This window comes from Haliaeetus leucocephalus, unplaced genomic scaffold (genome assembly GCF_000737465.1).
Source record: "Haliaeetus leucocephalus isolate CR32 unplaced genomic scaffold, Haliaeetus_leucocephalus-4.0 Scaffold339, whole genome shotgun sequence".
Classification (NCBI taxonomy): Eukaryota; Metazoa; Chordata; class Aves; order Accipitriformes; family Accipitridae; genus Haliaeetus; species Haliaeetus leucocephalus.
In genome coordinates this window covers 10,430,530-10,444,209 of record NW_010972775.1, presented here as the reverse complement: position 1 = coordinate 10,444,209, position 13,680 = coordinate 10,430,530, and the positions used below count along the sequence as shown (strand labels likewise).

The 13,680-nt window shown below is 37.7% G+C and overlaps 1 protein-coding gene across 2 annotated transcripts; it reads left to right on the top strand.

The window, feature by feature from the left end:
- Positions 1-223: 223 nt before the first annotated feature.
- On the top strand, positions 224-12,457 carry LEO1 (Leo1, Paf1/RNA polymerase II complex component, homolog (S. cerevisiae)). 2 transcript variants are annotated; one of them, XM_010571834.1, is made up of 12 exons: positions 224-552; positions 936-1,661; positions 1,923-2,027; positions 2,770-2,864; positions 4,132-4,277; positions 5,691-5,775; positions 6,126-6,220; positions 6,507-6,641; positions 7,256-7,391; positions 7,714-7,900; positions 8,175-8,272; positions 12,182-12,457. In XM_010571834.1, exons 1-12 carry the CDS (start codon positions 549-551, stop codon positions 12,284-12,286), a joined length of 1,917 nt encoding a protein of 638 aa, XP_010570136.1. In that variant the 5' UTR covers positions 224-548; the 3' UTR covers positions 12,287-12,457. The 2 variants fall into 2 exon arrangements, with proteins under 2 accessions (XP_010570136.1, XP_010570137.1); XM_010571835.1 differs by having other exon boundaries at positions 225-480.
- The last annotated feature ends 1,223 nt before the right edge of the window (positions 12,458-13,680 follow it).

The window sequence follows — 13,680 nt, the reverse complement described above, 5'->3', positions numbered from 1 at the left end:
GCGGGCGCTGCCCCGGGCCTCCTTCGCAGCCCCGCTTCCCTGGCCGAAAAGCAAAGCGAACGGCGCCGGTGCAGCTGCCCCGCGGTTCGGAATGCCCACGGGGGACGGGGGGGGCGTCCGTTTCCGTGCGCTGAAGCAGAAGGCCCTGGCCTGGCAGCCGGCGTTCCGCGGAAAAGCGGTTTGTAGCGGCTGCCTTCCGTCCCCGCGGCCATGGAAAACTCGTGACGGGAAACAAAAGCAAAGCGTACTTCTGAATTTGGTGACGCTTCGTCGTGTGCTTGCTTAGAGCTGTTTGGATTTCGGTTGGTGGAGAACGATGGGACGCCTCCCGATTTAAGTCATTTGCGTGTTTTTAAAGTGCTTGTCTCAGTGGCTGCAAATTATTTTCCATGGCAGATGTTCCTTTTTCTTTTCCTGCTTGAAACGGCATTCACCAACCCCAGCATTCAGGAGTAGCTCCGTTGTAACAAACGTGTCAGGGTACATAAGACAGCTAACTTGGATTAAAGACATGGTGACAGTTTTAGATTTGTAGGATCTCATAAGCCATGTGTATGTGTTTACCTATTTTAAGCCTGCACTACGTTAAATTTTATTTTATTTACTTTTGTGTAACTGCTTATTCTTTCTACAACTTTAGAATCTTAGATAATACCTTGTGGTTTGAAACTTTTTGTGGCATCCATCATTTTTCAATGTGTCTTTCATTGGCTGTGCCTTTATTAGTAGACATTTTATTTTATTGTTCTAGGTAACTTTTATAGTTCTTTCTTACAGCTCTTTGTAGGTTTTCTCTGTGGGTTTTGGGGGTGGGTTTGGTTTTTGGTTGTGGGTTGGTTTTTTTGTTGTTTTTTTTTTTAAAGCAATGCCCATCGTCTTACATGCATTCTTATAGGGACATTTTAACTCTTGAAAGTGTGACGTTTGTTTTGTAGATTCTGATTCCGGATCTGAATCTGATTCCGATCAGGAGAATGCTGGCTCTGGTAGTAATGCTTCTGGAAGCGACAGTGACCAGGATGATGACAGAGAGGCAATAAAACCTAGTAATAAGGAGTTATTTGGAGACGATAGTGAGGATGAAGGGGCATCCCATCACACGGGGAGTGACAACCACTCTGAAAGATCCTACAATCGCTCTGAAGCTTCAGGACATTCTGAGCATGAAGATAATGATCAGTCAGACATGGACCAGCACAGTGTTTCAGAAGCTGCTCATGACGATGAGGAGGATGATCACGGGCATGGGTCAGATGAAGGCAGTCATCATTCAGAGGGAGATGGTTCTGAAAAAGCACATTCAGAGGATGAGAAGTGGGGCAAGGAGGACAAAAGCGATCAGTCAGATGATGAGGAGAGACAGCAGAACTCTGATGATGAAGAGAGACAGCAGAACTCTGATGATGAGGAAAAAGTGCAGAACTCTGATGAAGATGAAAGGCCACAGATATCTGATGATGAGGAAAGACTCCAGAACTCAGATGAGGAGAAAATGCAGAATTCCGATGATGAGGAGAGGCCGCAGGCCTCAGATGAGGAGAAGATGCAGAACTCAGATGACGATGAAAGGGCCCAGCCTTCTGATGAGGAAAAGATGCAGAACTCGGATGATGACGAAAGGGCCCAGCACTCCGATGAGGAGGACCAAGAGCATAAATCTGGTACGAGTGAATACAGCAGTAATGATTTGCTTCTGGTTTGATTTCTCTTTGTTGTTTTGTTTATATTGGCCTGAAAAGATTCAGGCTTCAATGTAAAGGAATTAATCACGTAGCTTTCGACTGTAGTCATCTTTATAACAGTTTTTTTTATGCAGCACTTAAGTTCCTATTCATCTGAATCAGCTTATTAATACAAAGGAATTTTTAAAATATGTGGAACAAAATTTTTAGTTTGCTGAGAATAATTATGCTCCTTAATAGAGTCTGCAAGGGGCAGTGATAGCGAAGATGAAGTTCTGCGAATGAAGCGGAAGAAACCAATTGCATCAGATTCAGAAGTGGACAGTGAGACAGAAGGACAGAAAGGTAAGTGGTGGTGTTGTTTTGTGGCTTTTTGGTTCATTTAGTCCTCATCTTAAGCACACCATTTATCTGCTACAGAACTGGATAAAATTGATAGCGCTTGCTATACGGTGTAACTGTAGTGCCATGAAAATATCAAAACAGAATTCTGTGTGGGGAAGTACGTGCTGTATTTCTGCTGATTATCTCTAGTTAGCTTTATCAGTTTTTCAGTTTCCTCCATGAGAGACAGAGCTTGTCTTTTGCGAATGTTGCTTCACACATTTTTACTGAAAGATGTTAAGAAATGGTGCCTCTAATCAGAGCAGCCCAGAGAACCTCTGCTGGTTTTTGTGATGTTTAGCTGCCTGAGAAAGACATGTTGATTCTTCTGAGAAGTAAAACCTCCAAAATGCGTAATGAAGTTGCTTTTAACGTATATTTAAGTTGTTTACTTGAGTAAAGGATGGTCTTATACTCTTAATTCTTCCGTTGCCCTTTTTCAGCTAGATTCTCTTATTTGATAGAACCTTTCCAGGAGAACATACCTTTAATCCTTAGCTTAAAACTACATGCAAAAACTGTTTTTCAGGATAAGAGAATAATGTATGCTTCATAAACCTTTGCAACTTTTAACCTTTGTAGGTGATTTTAAGTGATAATAAAAGTGAAGGATGTGTTAATCTTTTTTTCTGTGAATGTGCTTGCATGTGGGGGGGTGGTGAGCATATATGCGTATTTTAAAATAGTAATTTTTCTGCTCAAGAGCATGCAGATGTCATGGATCTGTTTGGAGGTGCAGATGACATTTCCTCAGGGAGTGATGGAGAAGACAAGCCACCAACTCCAGGACAGCCCATTGTGAGTAGACTTGACTTTTGAAATTATTAACATTCCATTCCACTCTGAAATGTAGAACGCTGATTGAGTTTGATAATATTTTAGTGAAAAAAAAGAGTCATGGTGTTAAGTAAACATTACAGATAATTTTGCCATAGCTAAAAGAATTATTAAAGTTTTATACATAGCAATATCAGATGGATTTGTTTATCTGCCTTCACCCATCCCTGCTCTGCTTTTTGTACTTGAAAGAAATATAATGAGTAGTTTTGGTTGTCATCAAGTAAAATACAAAGTCATAGCTGTGTTTGGTACCTTAATACAGCTATTTGACAAATATTTTCATTTTGGGTCTTGGTGTTAATACATAATTATTTTTTTTTTTTGGGAAAAGTTGTCCCCCATTTACTCTCCAGTGCTTAGCTGAAAACTGTATGTCAGCTGCTTTGCTGTCTCCTTGCTGTCTTTGGTCTCTTGAGTTTGCACTGGTATTTGAAAACACTCTAAGTGGCATATGAAAATGCTGAATTGAATTGCTTTCACTGTGTCCTGGTTTCAGCTGGGGTAGAGTTAATTGTCTTCCTAGTAGCTGGTACAGTGCTATGTTTTAAGTTGGGTATGAAAAGAATGTTGATAACACACTGATGTTTTCAATTGTTGCTAAGTAGTGTTTATACTAAGCCAAGGATCCTCCATCTTCTCATGCCCAGCCAGCGAGAAGGCTGGAGGGGCACAAGAAGTTGTGAGGGGACACAGCCAGGGCAGCTGACCCAAACTGGCCAAAGGAATTTTCCATACCATGTGATATCATCCCCAGTATATAAACTGAGGGGAGTTGGCCTGGGGGGGGGAATCACCGCTCAGGGACTAACTGGGCATCGTTGGTCGGTGGGTGGTGAGCAATTGCATTGTGCGTCACTTGCATATTCCAATCCTTTTATTATTACTATTGTCATTTTATTAGTGTTACCATTATCATTATTATTTTCTGTTCTATTATTTTCTGTTCTATTAAACTGTTCTTAACCCACAAGTTTTACTCCCCCCCCCGATTCCCTCCCCCATCCCACTGGGTGGGGGGCAAGTGAGTGAGCAGCTGCGTGGTGCTTAGTTGCTGGCTGGGGTTAAACCACGACACACTGAAAATGTGCAAGTTCTTTTACCCAAAGCTTCCTGATCTCTCCCTTTGCATACGGATGACGTTTCTTTAAGCAAAATGTGCTTGTTAGAGCAACAGTAGCCAGACAGGTGTTTTTCACTTATGCTCCTATTCTGCTTTTTTCATTAGGATGAGAATGGACTGAGTCAAGAACAGCAGGAAGAAGAGCCTATTCCAGAAACTAGAATAGAGGTAGAAATACCAAAAGTAAACACAGACTTGGGCAATGATTTGTATTTTGTGAAGCTGCCCAACTTCCTTAGCGTGGAGCCCAGGTAACTGCATGCTAAATACATGATAAGGGTTTTTAGCATTTCCCTGTATTGCTTTTGTTTTAGTAATACAATTAAATATGTTGACCATATTTAACATGGTTGACATTAAGATGCACTTTTGGTTGTGATCAGTCAATAGTAATACTTATTGTTGTTATCTAATCACATGCTGAGTAATTTTCTTATGAGCTTGGGTTTCAGCTTGGTTGAAAACCTTTTTGTCTTTAAAAACAAACAAAAATATAATTTAATTGAAAGCACGTGCTATCAGTTGAATTTTAAACACAGGTTCAGGCTCTCAGAGGTGTGAAAGCGAAATGCATGGTGTCTTTATGCACTTTGAGGGATAAAAAAATCATTTCAAATTTTGGAATAAGCCCTTTTTAATTTGTGTGCTAAATGTACTATTTATGAAGAGGCTGGTTACTCATTTTCCTATTTACCTAACCCAAGCTAAAGAAATTTTCTGGAATTCATAAGGAGAAACAAAATAAATTATTAGAGTTGTTTGTGATGTTAGGTTTGGTCTTAAAGCCTACCTTCAGCACTTCTAGCAAATTGCTGCTAAATCCGTCTCTTCGAGCGTTTTGTTAAGCAACTTTATTGCATTGTTTAATACTGTTTTGTTAGCTGGCACTGTAGCATTGTTTCTGTTATATGTTAGTTAAATCATTCTTCCTGGCTTTCATGCTATAATCTGTTTCGGGAGAGAACTGTTAAGAATCTGGTTAGTGGCTGTAATCCGTGAGAGAAGTCCTGGGGATCTTTGTGGGTCAGACAGGACTGAAAATAGAATTGTACAGTAGCAGAGTCTGTTTAGCGCTTCATTCCCTTGCAGCAGCCTGGAAACTATTAGGAAGGAGGCTAGGGAATGGCCTTCCCCCACGCACTCCCACCCTAGTTGTCAGGTTTTTTGAAGGAAGAGAGGAAAAACAATCTCATCTTCCTTTCCCTTTGGTTGGTTTTGAGATTCAATTAAAAAATTACCATGATTGTGCTCTTACAAAATCCCTAATTCACTACACTTAAAAGATGATAATTTTTCTTTATTTTCTCTGTACAATATTGTATATGTTTTGTTCCAGACTTAACCCTGACCTCATCATCCTGATACTAAGGAAGCAGTATTTTCTGAGGCAGACTTGCTTTCTTTAGCTAGAGCCATTTAGAGGGTCTGAATGTTAAAGTGGCTGTAATCGATGCTAGTGAAGACACTTGGGTAGGCCTCCTGTGGTGTAGAATCAGTGCAGTAAATTACATTACTGCAGAAATGGCTGTCTCACAGCTGCAGTGCCTACTGTTGTGTGCAGTGTATAATTTAAACTGTTCAAGCACCTGTTATGTTGCACAACTCTAGAATAATCTGGATTAATTTTTAGAAGAATAAAGACTGTATTATATAATTTATTGCAGACCTTTTGATCCCCAGTATTATGAAGATGAATTTGAAGATGAGGAGATGCTTGATGAAGAGGGTAGAACTAGGTTAAAGCTTAAGGTATAATGTTAATTTCCCTTTTCTCTTTTACAATCATCTAGCCACATTTCTTCAAAGTCTACTTCAGGTATTTTAGAATGGTTTTTTGAGTCGTGGTTCAGATTATGAAAGTGTGGACCAGTTCAGCACTGAGGAAAGTTGATCCATTTTAGTAATAAAGTAAAAAAAAAAAAGCTTGACAGCTGCATTTCACCCATAAATGCAATACCTTTCACCTTCATTTCTTTGCATCATGCAGCAAATTATCTAGCCTTTCTAACTGTAATTCTTGACCTATACAGAGTATATTTTACCACAGTATTCCTTACTATGAGTTAGAAAAAGTGGTTTGGTTTTTTTTTCCCCCACAGGTAGAAAACACAATACGATGGCGGATGCGACGTGATGAGGAAGGGAATGAGATCAGAGAAAGTAATGCACGAATAGTCAAATGGTCAGATGGAAGGTTAGTTTGGATTTTTTGTTATTGAAGGAATACAGTTGTTCTTACAGTGAAATGCCATGGTGTGCAAAATTGGAAGGTCAACAAACTTTGATGTCAGTTCTGCACAGCAGAAATTATTTTAGTCTCAGTGCTTTGAAAATTTTATGCTCTGCTTAGTTTGGATTGAAATATAATTGTCAGCTATATATAAAAAGGAAATGTGATGGCTTTCTCCATTTATAAATGAAGCAAAAAAAATAGGCTGTAGTAGCTCTATCAAATAACTGATATATGAATCTCTTTTAAGCATGTCTCTCCACTTGGGCAATGAGGTCTTCGATGTGTACAAGGCGCCACTACAGGGAGATCACAACCATTTGTTTATCAGACAAGGGACAGGTCTACAAGGACAGGCTGTTTTCAAGACAAAGTTAACCTTCAGGTAAACATGCTATTCTATAGCAAATGTTGATACTACTTTTGCAATTAAGTGTTGTAACTAGTACACAAAGATTAGAGATACCAATTCATAAACACTCAGAACTTAACTGTTTAATAAGAATGCGCTACTTCCCGAAGTCAGTATTTCAGTAAGATTCTTCCTAAATTAGGTGTCTCAGTTTGAAAGGTTAATATGCTATTCACTGCTATATGTAGGCTACATGTATTTTTTATGTATATATTTTAATTCGCATTTTTAAGTGCAATTCCTCATCTGAATCAGGAAGAATCTTAATATTGCCTGAAGTTAACCTTTCTTCTGATGAAAAGTTGCTATCAAGATGATGATTATGTCTTGGGATATTGATGTGAAATGTAAAGATGATTATTTAGGTTTGTAATGGACTACAGATGGTTTGCTGAGAGAGGAATTGATGTCTCCGGTAGCTGTTACAATGCACCTAAATAAATTTAAAAAAAAAAAAAAAAAAGATTATGCTTTTACTTTTGTGCAGATCAATCTTTGAAACCGTAAGTATGCAGGCCCTACTGTTGCCCTTCAAAAACGGGTATGTCCCTTGAAGAATTATTTAATCCATTGCAATTTTTTAACAGGCCACACTCTACAGACAGTGCCACTCACAGGAAGATGACTCTGTCTCTGGCAGATAGATGTTCGAAGACCCAGAAAATTCGTATTTTGCCAATGGCAGGTCGCGATCCAGAGTCTCAGCGCACAGAAATGATTAAGGTATTGTGGTGTGGAACTCTTTTATGTTCTGATTTTTTAGATTAAATCAGAACTGTAATATAGCTGAACATGTTATGACTTTATGAAAAACAGAGCGTATTCTGGAGTTACAGACAAGAGTTGTTAGCCATGGGTGTGGTTTGCTTAACCTTACAGATTACAAAAAAAATCAGAATGTGTACAATCTTTACTCTGCTGTGAAATTATTTCAAAAGCTACAATAGAATACAAGGTGCTGTTGAGTTGGTTTGGGTATTTTTGTTTGGGGTTTGTTTTTTTTTTTCCTCCTCAATCTTTATATATTGCTTCTTTCTTTGGACAGAAAGAAGAGGAGAGATTAAGAGCTTCCATTCGTAGAGAATCTCAGCAGCGAAGAATGCGGGAGAAGCAGCATCAGCGTGGTCTGAGTGCAAATTATTTAGAACCCGATCGCTATGACGAAGAGGATGAGGGAGATGATGCAATCAGTCTAGCAGCTATCAAAAACAGATACAAAGGTGGCATCAGAGGTAATAATAAACCTTAACAGCATGTAAGTAGGGCCTGTGTGATTCAGATGGAATAATTTCACAGGAGAGTCCTGGTAAGATTGTATTTTATTTTGCCACTTGATTTGATACGTGAGGAGACATGAATTCAGTTCGTATAAGTTTTTGTTTACTCTGGAGTTAGATTCTGCCAGCTTTTTGTGGGACTAAATATAAGAGAATTATTTTTAATATTCTGTCTTCCTCACCAGTTTCAGATAAAGGTAAGTATTTGTCTTTTCATTTTTCTCTGTAGAGGAACGTGCTAGAATCTACTCTTCTGACAGTGACGAAGGCTCAGATGAAGATAAAACACAAAGACTACTCAAGGCAAAGAAACTTACTAGTGATGAGGTAAGAAAAGGATTTTGTTCTGAAGCAACTCATTTTCAGTCAGGAACATTTCCTGCACTAAATCTAGTTTTTAAAGCTGAGACTTTCGTAGTTTCATTTATGCTGTGATGAATGTATTATTTAACTTGGCATGCTTTCCATGGTCATTAATCACCAATTTCTTATACACTGCTTTAGTTCATAGACATGAGTGATTCCCAAAGGAGGTCACTATTGTTATTGCTGGTTTAAAGATGGAAAAATTTATACAGTTATGTAAAATGACTTTACCAAAATCATGCAAGGAGTAAGACTTAATATTGGAATCCTAGGGCAGTGTTGTCTCCTAAGTTACATGGTCCTCTCCTGTTTATTATGGAAATAGCAGAAGCATTTTCACATAGTATTTCTGCTGTTTTTAAATAGAAGAGTTAAAAAACTCAGTTAAAAAGCATTAATGTTCATTGCTAAATAGACGTTATCCATTACCCAAGCATCATCCTAAACATTAGGCCATGATCAAGTTAGCACTACTGCTGTAGCTAACAGTTGTTTCCTCTTCTAAAATTGTGTTTTACTGGTTTGTAATTTATCACTTCTGGGTATAAGCAAATGAATCTTTGTGTGTATCACATCTTGAGGTTTAGTTTGTTTCAAGTAATGTCACCACTTCTGCTACAGCACTGCAGTGTAACGCTTTTCAAAATTGACAGATATCATTTCTGAGATTAAAACTTAACTATTTTCATCCAGTGGTGGAAGTGGAACCGGGAAGTACGTGGACTCTGTCCTATATCAGCTATACCTGTGTAGTCTATTTTCCTGACCCTTGCTCCTCACTGTAAAATGCTTCTGTGGCAAAGAGCCATAGGACATTTACTGTGTACCTTGGGAAGCTGAAAGAAGAGGGGATTTTGGAATTAATGACAAATGGTAATTGACGCTGGCTCCCTGGCTTCCCACTGCCCTGTTCAAGAGGGAATTGGGTTGGGTCAGGTGTTTGGCCTACTTGGTTTTAGTAGCGCATCAGTTTGTTTTCTTTTAGACATCACCAGTTCTGCATTACTGTAGTCTTGCTGTTGATCAGTATAGTGCAGCCCTGAGTTGCAGCTGTGTTTATATTTCTCTCAAGCCAGGTATGGCTTAGGAGTGGTAGTTTGGTCACACCTGAGCTCTGCTGATAGCCACCTTCACTTATGTGGCAGAATAATAAATACAAACTAACTTAGCTCAATAGGTTCTTATTACTACTTTGTAGGTTGAGAGAGGTGTTTTTACACTGGCGTGCTAGTTTGATTAATCTTCCTGTCCTGTTTTACTCTAAATTATATTTTATTTAGAAGTTTATGCATAGAATATCATGCAGAAGTTTAAAAAAGGAAGTTTGAGTAGGTCAGTGTAAGCTTATGGAATATTTTTTAATGCTTTACGTCACCATTTCCTTTAAGAGATTATTTTAACTGTAAATTATTTTAAAGATTGCCCTAAGATTTCTTTCAGCTCATTTCCTACAGTCATATCTAGCATGCTACTCTAATAGCTGCTGAAATGGCTAGAACCCAATTCTTGAATTTTAGAGGCTTCCATAGTAAAACATCCTTTTCTTCTTAAAAAGAGTAATTCTGCAGCATAGCTTGCTGTGTGTCCTAGTGAATGACTGCATGTCAGACTTCTGTAATCACAGCTGCTGAAATTCCAAAGTTGTGTTTAAATGACCAATATAGGATGTAGGACATAGTTTTCAGTATGACACATACCTCTATAATGCAAGAAATCTTAATTTTTGAAGGACTAAGTTTGCTCTCATTTTCATTTCTGTACTGTGCTTCCTGTAAACTTCTCAGGAGGCATGTCCTATGTCCCAGACTGTTTTACATTTATTACATTCTGAATGCATGTTCTTGCTGCTGTGACGCTACTCCTCTTACACTGTCAGCTGAGTATTTACAGTAATAGGATTGTAATATGAAGCAGAAGTAAAAATTAGTTTTTCTTTTGAAGACATAGATTCTGGCTTTTTATTATACATTAAGGAAAATGGAATATTTCAGAAAATAGGATAGTAATCCTGGAGAGACCCATAGTGAGGCATGTATACAAAACTGTAATTTTGTGAGCTCTGTTAGTGTTTGTTAGTAGAAATTGAATTGTTTATTTATAAGACGCTACTAGTTGCTAGTTCATGATATAGCAATGTCAGGACTTTGCAATTCCAGTCTCAGAAGAAAAGGTCTAGCCAACAGCATTTCTCTGCTGCTTGAGGAACGATAGCCTCCATTTTAAAATTATATGATTTAAAGGTAACATTCCCATTAGGGCCACGGAGGGGTGCTACAGCATTACGGAAAAAAACCAGTGATGTATAACTGCTTACTTTCAGGCACCACGTAGGAAGTATGGTATTTGTAATATGTATCTGCATATGTGAAACACAGGCTTCCTTGTACACAGTACACAGACTTGCTTTTATGTGCTGTCAGTCAACAACACAGCAAAAATCTTTGTTCTGATAGCAATTTGTTACCATTATTGAAAACGTCAATCTGTTATTAATAATAATAATTATCACCACGTGGCAAGTAGTTTTACTGTTAGTGTAGTTGATGGGGATATTCTGCTAAACAGAAAGATGAATCATTTAACAATAGCCTAGCTAGACTACAAGAGAATGCTTGTTATGAGGAAGAAGCCGTCATTGAGATTCCCACCCTTACTAATTTCTGTTTTCCATGCTTAAAATTCCTTCCTAACTGAGATTCTCACTGTACTAACTTAACATGTTAATATAGAATAAAATGCTTTGAATAAAAAATTAATCATTAGAGTTCTGAAACTCAATCTTTGCTGCTGCTTAAAATCAAGTAATATGTGTTGCTTAAACCAAAACAAAAAAAATCCCCGAAAGCAAAAACAAAACCAATAAATGGAAAAAGGGATGAGGTTACTTAGACCTGAGGGTATTTGTAAAGATACTCTTCTTTTTAAACAATAATTGAGTTACCACTTGTTCTTCATGTCAAAATTGGTAAGTTTTGCATTAACAACTAGTGATTTGTAGTTTGATTAAACATTTTCATAGCACTCTGATTTAAAATGTTGTTTGGAAGGATAATTTAAACTGAACTTGTGTAAATGAACATGGAATAAAAATAAACCTGTTGACTCTATATTCAGGTGCTAAAAATTAGGCATCTAGCCTGTAAAAATCATTATGGTATTGCTTGCAAACAGGTAATTAACTAAATGATTTGAGTTCCTTTGACCAACTCTTTGAAGCCTCCTAAACTATTCTATTTCTTGGACTGTGAACTGTGGTGCTGATTCTCGGTACTAGTGGTTTCTCATCAGTCTTTCTCCTTTATGCCAGATAGTGGTTTAGGTTGTTGGGTTTTTTTTTAAATGAACAAACAAACAAAATGCCTACCCACTTACTGAATTTCTTCTTTGCTTCAGTAGCTCTAATTTAGGGCATACGAGTGTCAATAGTCAGAAAACTTGGCAAAGCTATACAGGCTCCCTGAAGGGAAGCTTCTGCATGTTGAAGAATTCACTACAAATTGTAGGAATTACCAATGCTCGTAAGACTTGCTGAGAATGGTATTGCACATGCCATAAATCCAGATTAAGACATAAATTACTTCCATGCCATAGTTCAGTTTGAAGCAGGTATGGTTGCATGTCCATTGAGGTAAATGGATCTGCAGCTATATCATGGACCCTCTCAGGTTGAGGTTTGAGACTGGTAGCAATGTTGACAGAACTACTGATACATAAGTAGTCCTGCATTACAGTAGCATGAAATGGAAAAACTGGAACAAATAATTTTGCTTTTCTTGCAAAAAAGACTTTTGAGGTCTTTTTGTTGTTCTTCTGAGTTTTTTATTTTAGCTTGGAGTATGTTGGTTTATTTTTGTCCTTTTTTGCCTTTAGGAGGGTGAGCCTTCTGGAAAGAGAAAAGCAGAGGATGATGACAAAACAAGTAAGAAGCATAAGAAATACGTGATCAGCGATGAAGAGGAAGAAGATGACGATTAATATTAAGGAAGCACAAAAGTTGATTTTTTTTTTTTAATATATATTTATATATATATTGTACAGTTCTCTTACAGCAAAGATGTAAGTAACCATAATGGGGTTATTTTGATAAAGGAAAATTCCATTGAAGTCTGCATTTCTGGTGTGAATAAAGTTTTTTGACTTCCTTTTACTTTTAAGATTTTTCTCTTATTGCAGCAACTGTTGCACCAGGGATCATCACAGTGCCATTTTTTATCTTGCACAGTACATTTCAGTTTTGAGAATTGTTATCTGGTTATCCAAGTGGATTAATCAGTGATTTTTACCGAGTTCATTAGGAGAAACTGTTCTAGTCTTTATAGAATGCTTAAATGATAAGTTTGCCTGGCCAAGGGTATGGTAATTTAGCTTACCATCTGTATGGAAGGGTTGGAAGAATATATGAGTGTTACAGTACAATTCTGGTTTTTTCCTAGGTGTTCCTTATTTCCTGTTGACTGTGAACAGTACATTACTATGCTGGTATATTTTGATGACTGAAAATATTTTTTACCACGTTTGAGTAAACTGTGAAGTTCCTGCAGTTAGAGTAGTTCACTGATCACACAAGACATTTATTTTTCATGTATTGAAGCCCAGAATGAAAATCTGCATCTTGCCTGAGCGTTGTTAGTAATAATAGGCACATGCTAGTGATGTAAATGTCAGAGTAAAAGCACTTACTTAAACATAACTAAGACATTTCTGTCAGCAAAAATATATCTTAATAATAGTGTCTCATAATCTTATATGATCCTTATGGTGCTATTTCCTGTTGCTCCTGGTTGGTTTTATATATAGGTTTGTTCAGCTGGGAAGTCACTGGAGGAGAAGATTCTGGACAGAATGACTGCTGCTTTTACACTATATCTAAATACCTTACTTGATTATGCAATACCAGTTGTAAAGTGGGGAAAGGCTAGAAGAAATACCTGAACTTTTCCATACTTTCTTTCCAAGATGAAGTATCCCATATGTAGTGGTCTCTCGTTGGTGAGAGAGCATTCAGATGTTATCTGTGCTGCTTTTTTGACTGACTTTTCACACAGGCCTACAGAGTTTGGATGCGACTTGAAAAAGGTAACAGAAGGAAAACAGAACTAGCTTAATGCTTCTTTAAACAAAACCATTGACTGATGCTGTGAAAAGATTATTATGTGGATTTGTGTTACATAAGATGAAATAAAGTAGCTGATAGTTACATAAGAAGAACTGTTACCCATCTCTCTCCTGCCCAGCTGAATTCTGATTTTTTTATAAAACAGTAGAAGGGTGCAAGTGCCTCATAGTGAGCATTTTGCTCTCATGACATTCCCTAGTTCTTTGAGATACAGCTTTCAACCTGGACATCTTGCTTTCATCATCTTTAATTA

Bases quoted from the DNA above. Each gene is read 5' to 3' on its own strand.
- LEO1 (XM_010571834.1), top strand. The intron at 7,392-7,713 runs GTATTGTGGTGT...TTCTTTGGACAG, and splicing joins AGCGCACAGAAATGATTAAG to AAAGAAGAGGAGAGATTAAG. The intron at 7,901-8,174 runs GTAATAATAAAC...TTTTCTCTGTAG, and splicing joins ATACAAAGGTGGCATCAGAG to AGGAACGTGCTAGAATCTAC.